General features: G+C 46.2%; 1 protein-coding gene across 1 annotated transcript; it reads left to right on the top strand.

Annotated features, from left to right (window-relative positions):
- The first annotated feature begins 1658 nt into the window (after positions 1-1658).
- Positions 1659-12528, top strand: LOC141498695 (uncharacterized). Its single transcript, XM_074201853.1, has 9 exons — positions 1659-1830; positions 1934-1950; positions 2063-2746; positions 4331-5412; positions 8507-8557; positions 9203-9254; positions 9868-9920; positions 10889-11009; positions 11794-12528. Exons 1-9 carry the CDS (start codon positions 1659-1661, stop codon positions 11890-11892), a joined length of 2331 nt encoding a protein of 776 aa, XP_074057954.1. The 3' UTR covers positions 11893-12528.
- The last annotated feature ends 70 nt before the right edge of the window (positions 12529-12598 follow it).

Raw genomic sequence — 12598 nt, 5'->3', positions numbered from 1 at the left:
TTTGGGGACAGGTGAGATGAGAGGCTTGCTTGTTGTTGGAGGGGCTGTGTATGGGGACATCATGGAAGGAATGGCAAATTTATTTAAAAATTTGTTCTTGTTCCCCATGAACACTTTACTTTGTGCTGATCTGATAATCCTGATTGTCTGGTTTAGGAAGGAGGCAGTCAACAGGCAAGAATGTACTCAAATGAGTTACAAGAACAATGACTTCTTTTTCTTACAAAAATCTATTATTACATTTTCTGTGAAAATTTAGAGAATCAAAATATTTTTGTCACATTGTTTTTCATGTGGACTTTTCTTGGCAACGATGTGTTTTTCATGTCCTTCTCTAGTTCATTTTACAGATGAAGAAAATGAGGCATACAGGGTTAAGTGAGATGCCTGGGATCACACAGTTTGGAACTGTTGGAGTCTGGTTTTCAGATCAGGAAGATGAGCCCCTGAGAACCTTCCATTATATAATCTAATAATGTTATAAAATGATATAATTTATTGCTATAAATTATCTCTGTGAACAGGACAAAGACCTGCAATTTTTTCAATGTAGGAATCTCTCTCCACCAAAACTGGGCCTTGTGGAGTTGCCTAAAATCCATAAAAGTGAAATCAGTTGCCCACAGGGTCACATCTAGGAAATTTCAGATTTGAACCCAGGGCTTCTTTTGAAGTCTCAGAATGCAGGTTCCTCTCCCATCTTGGTGACTTTTCTGTTTGAAATCTATAATGTTGTGATCTTGTTGGAAAGTCAGCCAGTCCACCTTTATTATGTGTTGTGCTGAACTGTAGTTCTTTTTGCTTCCAAGGCCAGTCCCATCATCATCCTGCTTTGCTTTGAGGTATGAGTCTGTAGATGTGAAGTTACCATCACTTTGCTCCACAGCCTTCCTTTAAATTTGTTTTTATTGGTAGAATAATATTTATGGAGCTCCCCCACATCAGATCTTTGGGGTCTTCAGAGTGGCCTTCGTCCCCAGCTGCCAGAGATAGGGTTATTCTGCCTGTGTTTCCCCTTTCAGATGACATCATAAAGCACCAGAAGAAGAAGAGGAGGAGGAGGAGGAGGAAGAAGAAGATGAATGACCAATATCCACATGAAAATGAAAGAAGAGGAAGGTCCCGAAATAGATGCCACCGGCGTGACAACAGATATGATTTTCACAGTGGTTTGTGTGGGAACTTCTTTTTGATAGACTCACTAAGTAACCTTAAGGAGCATTGTAAATCATTGCTCCTAAAGCAATGTGAAGCGCTTCAGGTGGTCTTACCACTGTGGACTGTGGGCAGCCTATCTGGGAACTTGGGTTGTGGTTTCCTTCGTTAGCCTCTGTAATGGGATGAGCCACCTGGGGGATGTGCCAAAGGCAACTCTTGGAAGGGGCTGATGCTCTGCTTTGAACCATAGTTTAGGGCCCAGTTTCTGCTTCTTGGCAAGTGCAACCTAATGGTCCAGCCATTGCTGTAGGCAGTCCCACCATGTTGTGGAGCAGGAGGACTGGGCTGCTGGGGTCAGCAGGCCCCGTCTTAGCTTCCCCACATGCTTTTCTCTTTTTTGGGAGGGAGATGCTGCTTAGGCCCAGCCACAGAGACTAGCTTGGGCCACCCCTTTGCCGGGGTTTTACTGAGTCTGTGGGACGGGAGGCGGTGTTCAGGAAATGAGGGTGCTCTCCAGCCTGTGGACAGGTCAGAAAGGGTCTGAGGGGCTAGCCGAGAGCATCTTGCACCTGCTGCCTACCTCAGTCTCCCTGGGGACTCAGAGAGCGGGCAGAGAGGCCAGGAAGACAGTGCAGAGCTCACCGCCAACGGGGCTGTGGGACCCCCTTGGCAGTAACCGCTCTTCCTGTCCACATGGAGCCAGCTAGATGCTGGGCATCCGCAAAGCTGATCCCCCTTTCCTTTTCCCTGAACGCCTCCCACTCTCTTGTCCCAGGGGCGGTCATTCCTTTTGTGAGGTGCACGAAGACCCGGGTTCAAATCCCAGCGGGATGAAAAGCCCCGGAGAAGGGATCTGCCTGCATTGGTGGGGGGGTCCCCTCCCTCCCCTCCCCGGAAACTTCAGGCCCCTCTGCAATCCCACAAGGGCTCCTTCTTGCCTCCCGCCCTCCCTCTTCGTCCCTTCCCACCTGTTCCCCGAGGCTCCCCCTCCCCCTCCCCTCCGCCGGGGCCGGCCCCTCCCCTCGGCCTTGGCCTTGGCCTTGGGGGGCGGCCCGTGCCCGGCGTGGCAGCAGCGCCCCTTCCCAGGCCAGGGGCGGGCGGGGGGAGCTCTCCACTGCAGCTGCCCAGTGGTAGCGCGCGGGGGCGGGGGCGGGGGCGGGGCGGGGGCTGGGCCGGGGCGGGAGCCGGGGCCGGGGGCAGGGGCCGGGGCCGGGGGCTGCTGGGAAGCCTCCACTGGCGAGGCCGGGCGGACAGCAGAGGACTCGGGGAGCCGGAGCCGCGCCACCCCGCCTGCCGGCCGCCCGGTGCCCGGTGCCCGCCGCCTCGGGGACAGCCTCCCCACTCGGCCACTATGTTCCTAGGATCGCAGCGCCTGAGGAGATGGTTCGGCCGGCAGAATCAGGCCCGGAGAAGCTTCCAGAATCCCTCCAAGGGCCGGGCGCTGCCCACCGTCACCAGGCGGACCCCCCTGGACAGAGACGGCCACAGAAACAATGCCGGCAGAAGCAGAGGCAGAGGAGGCCGAGGAGGCAGAGGAGGCAGAGGCCGAGGGGGCCGAGGCCGAGGCCGGAACCACACAGCCACCCAGGTAAGCACCCCCCCCCCGCCCCCTTTGGCACTTGCCCCCCTCCCCCAGCCGGGGAGAGCAGGGGCCAGCCTGGCCTTCAGCACCCTCAGCTCGAGCCAAGGCAAAGCCACCAATTAGATGCAGGAGCAGTGATGAGCTTCTCGGCCTTTTGGGGGGTCCACTTGCCATGTCCGAGGCAGACCCTGCTAAAAATAGGCACCAGGAAGTCTGGCTAAACACTGCTCCTTGGACAGGGCCCTCTGGAGCCATTTTTTTTGTTTCCTATCGCTAGCCTGACGTTGGGCTTCCCTTCTGTTCTGCCATCTTGGCAGGCTTCTCCAGCAAATGGAGAAGCCCTCCTTTGATTTCGTGGTCCACAGGGATTTCAGAGACATAGATAATGTATCTGGGTGAGCTCCCCAGCCCCAGCCCCACCCCCACAGAAGGATGCCCAAGGAGCCCCTTGCTGGCCTCAGAATGATGATGATGATGGTGATGCTGATGATGATGCTAGATATGTCTATAATGCATGAAGGTTTGCAAAGTGCTCTCTCTGGAGAATCTCATTTGCTTTCTAATGAGGGGTTAATCCATCCTTTGAAAGCCGCTTCTCCAGGAAGCCCAGACTGCTTTGGAACAAAACTATTTCCTTCCAGAGAGGTGAATTTGGCCTCCCCCCCCCCCCATGGCTCTCCTGGGCCCATCCTCTTCTTGGGGGACAGGCACAGCAACCCCCAATCTGCTTGATATCTTCACATATTTTTTAAGTCTACAATTGTCTGACAACTCAAATTTCCAACATTCTTTCTATACACCTTCTCTGAGCAAGTATGTTAAATTGCATTATTATCACAAAGGTGAAGCATAATTATTTCACAAAAAAAGTTCCACTTAGTTATTGAGGCTACCAAACTGGCTTTATGCTGTGCACGAGTTTTTTTTCCCTCGAAAATGAGTAGAATGCCATTGCATCAATGCTTTGGGGGCATTTAAAGAGGCAGTTGGAGGCATGAACAAAGGAGGAGTACTATGGGATCAGGAGACAGAAGTTTAAATCTTTTCTCTGACGCGTGCTGATTGTATGACCCTGAACAAGTCACTTCCCCTCCACATGGATTCACCTGGATAGAGAATTTGGAGGGTTTCTTCATTTGGACTTGGAGTCAGAAAGACAAAAGTCAAATCTAGCCTCAGATACATACTAGCTATGTTACTGTGGGCAAATGACTCAACTTCTCTCTTCCCCAGTTTCTTCATCTGTAAAATGAAAATGATAGTAGGGTTCTTGTGAAGATTGTATGAGTAACACACATAAAGTGCTTTGTTAAGCCTCAAAGTGACACATAAAGGCTTTTATCATTATTATTCTTATTTTTAATTTACCTAAAATTTGATAAGTCTAGTAAAGTATTGGCCAAAGCCTTGAGCACTAGATACCTTTTCTTGCCTTAGTTCTAAAAAACTGAGTTCAGTAGCATTGTCCCTTTGGTATCATCAGAAACACAGAGGGTTTGGGGATCCAAATAAAGTCACACCCAAATAAACTCATGGGATGGGATTGCAAGGTATTGAAATTGTTTTTTATCAAATGGGCTTTCTTTACAGGAGAATGACAAGATAGAATCAACATCCAGGCAGTTCAGAAACAAAAAGAACCGGGCTGAGAGATCCAGGCTTGAGAGATCCGGCCCTGAGAGATCCTGCCCTGAGAGATCCGGCCCTGAGAGATCTGGCCTTGAGAGATCCGGCCCTGAGAGATCTGGCCCTGAGAGATCTGGCCCTGAGAGATTTGGGCCTGAGAGATTTGCTCCTGAGAGATTTGGACCTGAGAGATCTGGCCCTGACAGATTTGGGACTGACAGATCTGGACCTGAGAGATTTGGGCCTGAGAGATCTGGCCCTGACAGATTTGGACCTCAGAGATCTGGATCTGAGAGATTTGGCCCTGAGAGATTTGGGCCTGAGAGATCTGGACCTGAGAGATTTGGCCCTGAGAGACCTGGACCTGAGAGATTTGGGCCTGAGAGATCTGGACCTGAGAGATTTGGCCCTGACAGACCTGGACCTGAGAGATTTGGACATGAGAGATCTGGACCTGAGAGATTTGGGCCTGACAGATCTGGATCTGAGAGATATGGGCTTGAGAGATCTGGACCTGAGAGATTTGGCCCTGACAGACCTGGACCTGAGAGATTTGGTCCTGACAGATCTGGACCTGAGCGATTTGCAACTGATAGATCTGTATCTGAGAGATTTGGGACTGATAGATCTGGACCTGAGAGATTTGGGACTGATAGATCTGTATCTGAGAGATTTGGGACTGATAGATCTGGACCTGAGAGATTTGGGACTGATAGATCTGTATCTGAGAGATTTGGGACTGATAGATGTGGACTTGACAGATTTGGCCCTGACAGATTTGGGCCTGAGAGATTTGGACCTGAGAGATCTGGCCCTGAGAGATTTGGGCCTGAGAGATCTGGACCTGAGAGATTTGGGCCTGAGAGATCTGGCCCTGAGAGATTTGGACATGAGAGATCTGGCCCTGAGAGATCTGGACCTGACAGATTTGGACCTGAGAGATCTGGCCCTGAGAGATTTGGACCTGAGAGATCTGGCCCAGAGAGATTGGGCAGACAACTGACACATGGACCAGCGAGCAAATTATTGCCAAATGATGCAAGAAGGTAAAAACAAGAGTCTGTAGATTACAAAAGCATTCTCCATATTCTTTTAAGGACAGCCAGACCCAAGTGGCAGTTCCATGACAGCACGATGCCTCTTGTCATTGAGAAGACTAGAGGCAGCATGCTGTTGGTGGAGAAGGCTGACCCTGGCATCTGGGTTCTCAGGTCTTGTCCCCAACCTGTGGGCCCAAATCATGAGCAATCTTAGGGATCCAAGCAACATTCTGAAACTAGAAGCTAATTTCTCATGTGTAACTATGAGCAAGGCTTCAAGTTTCCCGCCTATCAAATGAGGAGGAGGTCACCACAAACTCTAGGTCCAGGCACCTCTGATAATCCTCAAGTCAAACAGAGTTGTGTTTCCAAGTTCAGCACTAAAGAAGTCATAGACTGACCTTGAAAAAAATCATTCCTTCTATTACTGTTAGCTAGAGGAGATGTAGGAGAGAGGAGAGAGAGAGAGAGAGAGAGAGAGAGAGAGAGAGAGAGAGAGAGAGAGAGAGAGAGAGAGAATATGTAGCTATCTATCCTTAATAGTCACATTTTCCCTCCTTTCCTATGTAGAGTGGGCCCCAAACTGAAAAGGATTAAGACTATTATTGAATATAAGCTACTTCTTAGAGCTAGCCATGCTTTTGGAAAGGCTTCTCCAATCGCGTCTATAAATTCTCTCCCTCTGTCTCTCAAGGTCAGCTTGTGGGAGGAGAGGACCAGATTTTGAAACTTCCTCTTACCAGTTGCCAGTATTCTGCCCAATTTAGATCCTACAATCTCACAACATTGAGTGTCTTGCTTATACATTTTTCTATTATAGTTCATTTGTGTCTGTCTCTTCTTTTTTCTGCCCTTAAGGGCCAGAAGGGTCTCAAATTTCTTTTTGTATCCTTTCTAGCAAGTCCTTGGACATAATAGTTATCTAAACATTAATTGTTCTAGTTGGTCCCTGAAAAGTAGATTGACTCACCCCATCCACTCCAGGTGCTGGAATCTTTTAACATGTTATGGTCTCAGGGCGGCTAGGTGGTGTAGTGGATAAAGCACTGGCCTTGGAGTCAGGAGTACCTGGGTTCAAATCCGGTCTCGGACACTTAATGATTGCCTAGCTGTGTAGCCTTGGGCAAGCCACTTAACCCCATTTGCCTTGCAAAAACCTAAAAAAAAACCCCAAAACATGTTATGGTCTCATTATTCCACATGTTCTTAAGGTACCCTGTTACCCATGCCAACTAAAGTTTGTCTTTGGAGGTGCCTTCCTTCCTTTACCTTCTGGGTATTGCCCCCCTCTTCCTCTCCATATCGTCTTCAAATTTTGTAGATCCTTAGCCCTAGCCTGGGCCTGCTCCTAACTTAACCCAAAGGCCTGAGTCTAAGAACTGAAAAAAATCATCCAGACCATTCAGTTTAGCTTACTCCACAAAAGGAACACTCACTTAGGAAGACCAAACAATTTTATAAAATTTGAATTTTAGTCTGAATTTCCTAAATGATGCCCATTGCCTATGAATGTGAAAGAAAGCAATTTTCCTTTCCCTCCTTTACATTTTTTTCCCCTTTTGTGTGGTCTGGGAGTCAAGAAACCTGGGTTCTATTTCTAGCCAAGTGGATTTGATCAAAAGATCTGGCCTCACTTTCCTCATCTAGGAAATAAAGTCAGAAGTTGAAGATGACCCTCAACACTACCCCTCCCCCCCCTTGTTTTTAGGTTTTTGCAAGGCAAATGGGATTGAGTGGCTTGCCCAAGGCCACACAGCTAGGTAATTATTAAGGGTCTGACTCCAAGGCTATCCACTTAGCCACCTAGCCTCCCCCCTCCCCCCTTCTAATTGGAGCATTTTGTAGTGGAATCTCCTCACCTAGCTGATTCCCATGGGTTTGGTTTAAAAATCATTTCAACATATCAAGAGTTATCAGTATGAGCACACCCTTCTCCTGATGGAGATTTCAGTCCTTCTTTGACTAAATAGCTCAGGGCTTCTAAACCTTTTTTTTTTTTTTTTTTTTTTTTAGTCCCAGCCACCATGCCGGATGTCTGGTGAAGCCTCTGCATTTCTTCTCAAAATCAGGTTTTTAAATGCAGTTGGTTTTTAAGAATGGCTGGGGTCTAAAAGGTCATCCCAGTGTGGCCAACCTAGGGCTAAGTTTCTCTGAGCTAAATCTGGCTAGGCCTCAGGCATCAGGCATCTGGTCTCCCCCGTTGCTGGGCCAATCTTCAGCCCTTTCTACCTTGACCAAACCCAACAACCAGAGCCTTGGAGAACCCCAGGCTCCCACACTAAGAACAGGGATTTGAGGAAGCCTTTAATAGAAACTAATGAATAAATGTTATTAGAGAACCCATAGAGAACCCAAAGTTTTGAGAGCTAAGGAGGGATTTTTGGGTGCAGGGACTTGGCAAAGGGAGTCCTCATTACTTGAGGGAGTTCAGTGAGGGGGAACCTTTGTTTAGAACTTTGAGTTTCCCTTCCAAATGCTCATGAATAATACATCAAATGTAAAACACAGACTACTTACTGGTTCAGGATCCCCAAACAAAAATAGCTACTTCAGGCCAACTTCCCACTGGTAGTGAGGGACAAAGCAGGATATTGAGAGTGACTGCACAAGCAGACACTACTACCACTGAGCCAGTGAGGGTTCTTAGTAAGAGCTGGCAAAAAAGTCCCAGTGAGGTTGTTGACTGACGATGGAACCTTTTATGTGGCTCTGTCTGTCTCCTTCAACTCTGTCCTCCCTTCCCTTCCTTTCCCTTCCCCTCTTCCCTCCCTTTTCCCTTCCTTTCCTTTCCTGTCTTCCTCTCTTCTCTCCTTTTCTCCCTTCTCCTCTCCTCTTCTCTCCTCCATATCATGTCTCATCTAGAATATTCACTTCATAAACCCAAACCATAGCAGGCATCACAATTCCCCTGCCAGAATATCTGAATTTATACAGCCTGACCTATGGTAAATTCTCATTCTGGGAGTGAGGCCCTTGGAAAAACTCCATAACATACAATTTGGGGGCCTTTAGGTCTCAATGGACAGTTGTCAGAGTTGACTCCCCAACACTTCTGCCCAGATCCTTCACTTCTCTCCCCCATCCCCTTTTGTTTCCTCAGTTCTTCAGAGGTCTCCAGACCGTTTTTCTTCAATGAAGCATTGGAAGACAGGTATGAGTTAGACTTCTGACTAGACAGTAACTGCTTCTTCTTCACTTCATTCATTCATAGTAAAAAATCTGCACGCGGATCATTGATGTTGGGTACTAGTTCAGTCATCTCCTTATTGTGAAAACAACTAGATTTCATTTTCTTTTCTTTTTTCAGGTTTTTTTTGTAAGGCAATTGGGTTAAGTGACTTGCCCAAGGCCACACAGCTAGGTCATTATTAAATATTTGAGGCCGCATTTGAACTCATGTCCTCCTGACTCCAGGGCTGGTGCTCTATCCACTGTGCCACCTAGCCACCCTTAGATTTCTTTTAACAAAAAATTTCAAGTTAAGCTTTCTTTGATTTCCTCCTTCACTTAAATCCAGTTCATTTTCTTGTCATGGAATCCCATCCCTGATGTCATGGTCCTCTTCCAGAATGAAGGAGAAACTACAACAGTAGTTTATACCTTCTCTGAGACAGCCCCATTAAAGGATTCATTTGATCACATGGGCCTCTCTGGCTTTTGGGGTCATATTTTAAATCACTTGGTCAAACTCAGACTGAACGCATCCATTCTGCATAACTCATGACAAAGTCATAATTTCCTTTCCTATGAGATGTCTCTTGTCTACTATTAACATCAAGCCTTTTGTACCAAACAGAACAAGCAAGCAAAAACAACAAAGGGATGACAAAGTGAACCTGAACAGAGGGGTGAGTATCCAAAAGTTCAATTTTACAAGCCACAATCTGGGTTTTACTATAGTTATCATTTGGATTTTTGTGGCCCTGGTTTCTTCAAGTAGCCAATTTCATCATTATCAATATGAGAAGAAACCCTAAAAATCTCAGTCCTGCTACAACTAGCCATGTGATCTTAAACAAATTCCCTTATCTGTAACCAAGAGGACTGGACCAGTTTTCTGGCTGCTTCCTGCCATTTCTAAATCTCTGCTCCCAATATTGTTGTACATTTATTATCCTGTGTGGATTGCCTTTCAGATGGGTCCTTTTCCACCACGGCCCTGTGTTGCTCAGCTAGTAGATAGCAAAATGGAGGGGAAAAAGAAAGAATGAGACCAAATCAAGTCTGGAAGACTACTATTAGACTGGGCCTAAGCTCAGTAAGGCACTGAGTCACACTTAGGCTTGATTTCTGTAATCGTTTTCTAACCATGAGAGCTAGGTGGCCCTTCATGGGATGGGTTCCCTCCTTCACTGAAGGGTCAAGTGGCCCACTTCTCAGGGGACAAGTTATAGAAAGGAGAATTGGGCAGTTCCATACTCCAAGGCCTTGTCTAACCCAAAAGCCTTATCTTTCCTCTAGATACCACCACGTAAAGTACAGCCTACTGAGAGGAAATCACCAAGCAGAAACAGGTGACTGTGGGTCAAGAGGGGGTTCATCCTTTTAATTCACAGTGGGGTGATGGGAGGAGGAGCAGGGCTAAATGCATATATATATAGCTTTTCTGGCAGATACCAAGTTGAAACCAAACCTGGATCAAAACTCACAGCTTCTCTTGCTAATCCTCCAGTAGTTCAAACAAAGCAGTAAGTAACAATTCCTACACTTTGTCTTCCAGTCACATGTGGGGTGTGTGTGTGTGTGTGTGTTGGTGCTATGTGGTGTGTGTGTGCACATGTGTGCACACGTGCATTTGTGTGTGTGGTATGTGGTGCGTGTGTATGTCCATTCACGTGTGCATGTGCGTGTGTGTATGTGGTGTGTGTGTGTGTGTGTGTGTGTGTGTGTGTGTGTGTGGCTTCATTGTGCATTTTAGTTCATTTTGTCCACTTTGGGAATAGTGGATGTTCAAAATGACTCTTCCCTGCTCCCACCACTGCCACAACTTCCTCTATGTAGGGGTGGAGGGAGCAGGAGGTTAGCTCCATGATGTACTCCATCTTTGGTAAGCTGGGGAAGGAAGGAAGAAAGAGGGCTCCTAAAAAAGTCCTATAGCAAAATGACATTTCTTTCCTGATACCAAGGTTCCTCTCTTCTCTACTGCCTACATCCTCCCTGGCCTGAATCAGCCATTGGAGTGTGGTCTAGTTGGATGTGTTGTTTAGTGGACCTAGGTTTATGAATTATCTCCTTAGATATCTGGAACTGGAAGGGCCCTGAAAACTTCTAACCCAATCCCTTCATTTTACAGAGAACACTGCTGTCCAGAGAGGAGAAGGGATGGCTCTTAGGCCGCACACACATTTAATCAGCATTGAAGCATCACAATAACAAATTAGTGCTGGGCTTACAGAGACCTCTTTCTCTGAAAGGAAGCAGCACTGGTTGATTGCTTATCAGGTTTCATTTACAGCTTTCTCAATGTATGTTTAATTGACAGATTAAAGAGATTGGATGATGCGTCTTCTCATCAGAAAGATAAGTGGAACTTGCCTAAACCTGAAAAATTTCAACCCAAAGGAATCGCCCTGAAATACAATTTCCGGGCTGTGGCCAATCAGGTATACTGGACAAAATTACCCACTCAGACTGTTTCCAAGGCTCCGTTAAAAAATCCCATGTTCCTTTCCTACTTGGATTTTTCAAGATCCACTTGTACTCGATAATAATACAGCAAAATCTGAATTAATCAGAATCTCCAGTTAATCAGATTTTTGCCTTGTATTTCACTTTTTCTGAGGAGACACAAATGATATGTGGATTTCAGTTCTTTTTTTTAAGCTGCAAAGCATTATGTAATCCTTAGCTGATCTGGTTAACATAAGGAACCCATGGGCCCTGCCTTTGTGGTACTTGCAGTCGAATGTCAATGCCAGGACCTAGGCTAAGTGCTTTGCAAACATGATGTCATTTAATCTTCCCAGTCAGCATTCTTATTATCCTCGTTTTACAAATGAGGAAATTGAGACAGAGGTGAAGTGACTTGTCCAGGGTCACAGGCCCTGGGTCCATGTCAGAAGTCACATTTTAACTCCGGTAATCTTGATTCTAAGCCCTGCCCTCTGTGCCACCCTCCCTAGCTGCCTGGTACCCCTCTGATACCCAATAGACCACCAGCCTCAGGAATGATTCAGGGAAATTTGAATGCTGCCTTAGCAAGAGGCAACAGCAATGACCATAATGGGAAGGGAAAGGAAGAGGTCATCCTCCAGACTACCTCCATGCCTTCCAAACCTGGTCACTTCCCTCCTGCTTAGGTGACCAGATTCTGGGAGCATTTGTGGAGTGTTTACAATTGCTAAATCTCAAAGACTAATAGAAGACATTTCTTTTTCTCCTCCACAGACTAAAATGACCCTCAACGAGAGATTTTCAGGCCTGAAGATCATCAAAGGGAATTTCACGATTAGCAAACCTACTAACAGGACCGTCACAATGCCTTAAATGTTCTCAATTATGATAGTACAGAGGCAGTAGTTGCTTAATGTTTTTTTGCCAGAGATTGTGATTTTTCTTCAAATAGTTTGCTAACATAGATTTTTCCACTTTACAAAAAAATTTTCATGCTACAGTTTTAGTAATTCATTATCATAAAGTGTGTGTGTGTGTATATATATAATATATATATATATATATATATATATATATATATATATATATATATATATATACCACGAGGAACCCAATCCTTAGGGGCTCTCTCTCCATGTTCCCTTATTAGCAGATAAGATACAGAAATGGGGAAATGGAGAGTAGCAGCACAGTTGTTCTTTCCTCTGTGGGTGTTCTTTGTCAGTGGAGGGCTTGTTTCCTCAGAGTTCCCTTGTTCATTCAAAGTTCATTCATCCATTTCAGATCCTGCTTCATCATTAGACCAGGTTAGTCCAAAGGGGCTGCTTTGCCCAGAGCCTTGTGAGAGCAGTTCAGCTGAACTGACATTTCCAAGGAGACAGACCATTTAGCATATCTTTTGACTTTAAGTGGCGTTAGACTTTAACATGGCTTTGTAGAGATGTAGATGTAGTTGCATTTGAAGAGGGAGCATTGTCTGTTATGTGTGTCCAAATTAAATAAAGATTTTGGAACCCAAGGCTTGAGTTCATTAGTTCATTTCCATCTTCTTGGGCACATGTGGGTCTTTTGATTGTCG

Source organism: Macrotis lagotis, chromosome X, assembly GCF_037893015.1.
Source record: "Macrotis lagotis isolate mMagLag1 chromosome X, bilby.v1.9.chrom.fasta, whole genome shotgun sequence".
NCBI lineage: Eukaryota > Metazoa > Chordata > Mammalia > Peramelemorphia > Peramelidae > Macrotis > Macrotis lagotis.
This window is presented reverse-complemented; position numbering and strand designations above follow the sequence as displayed.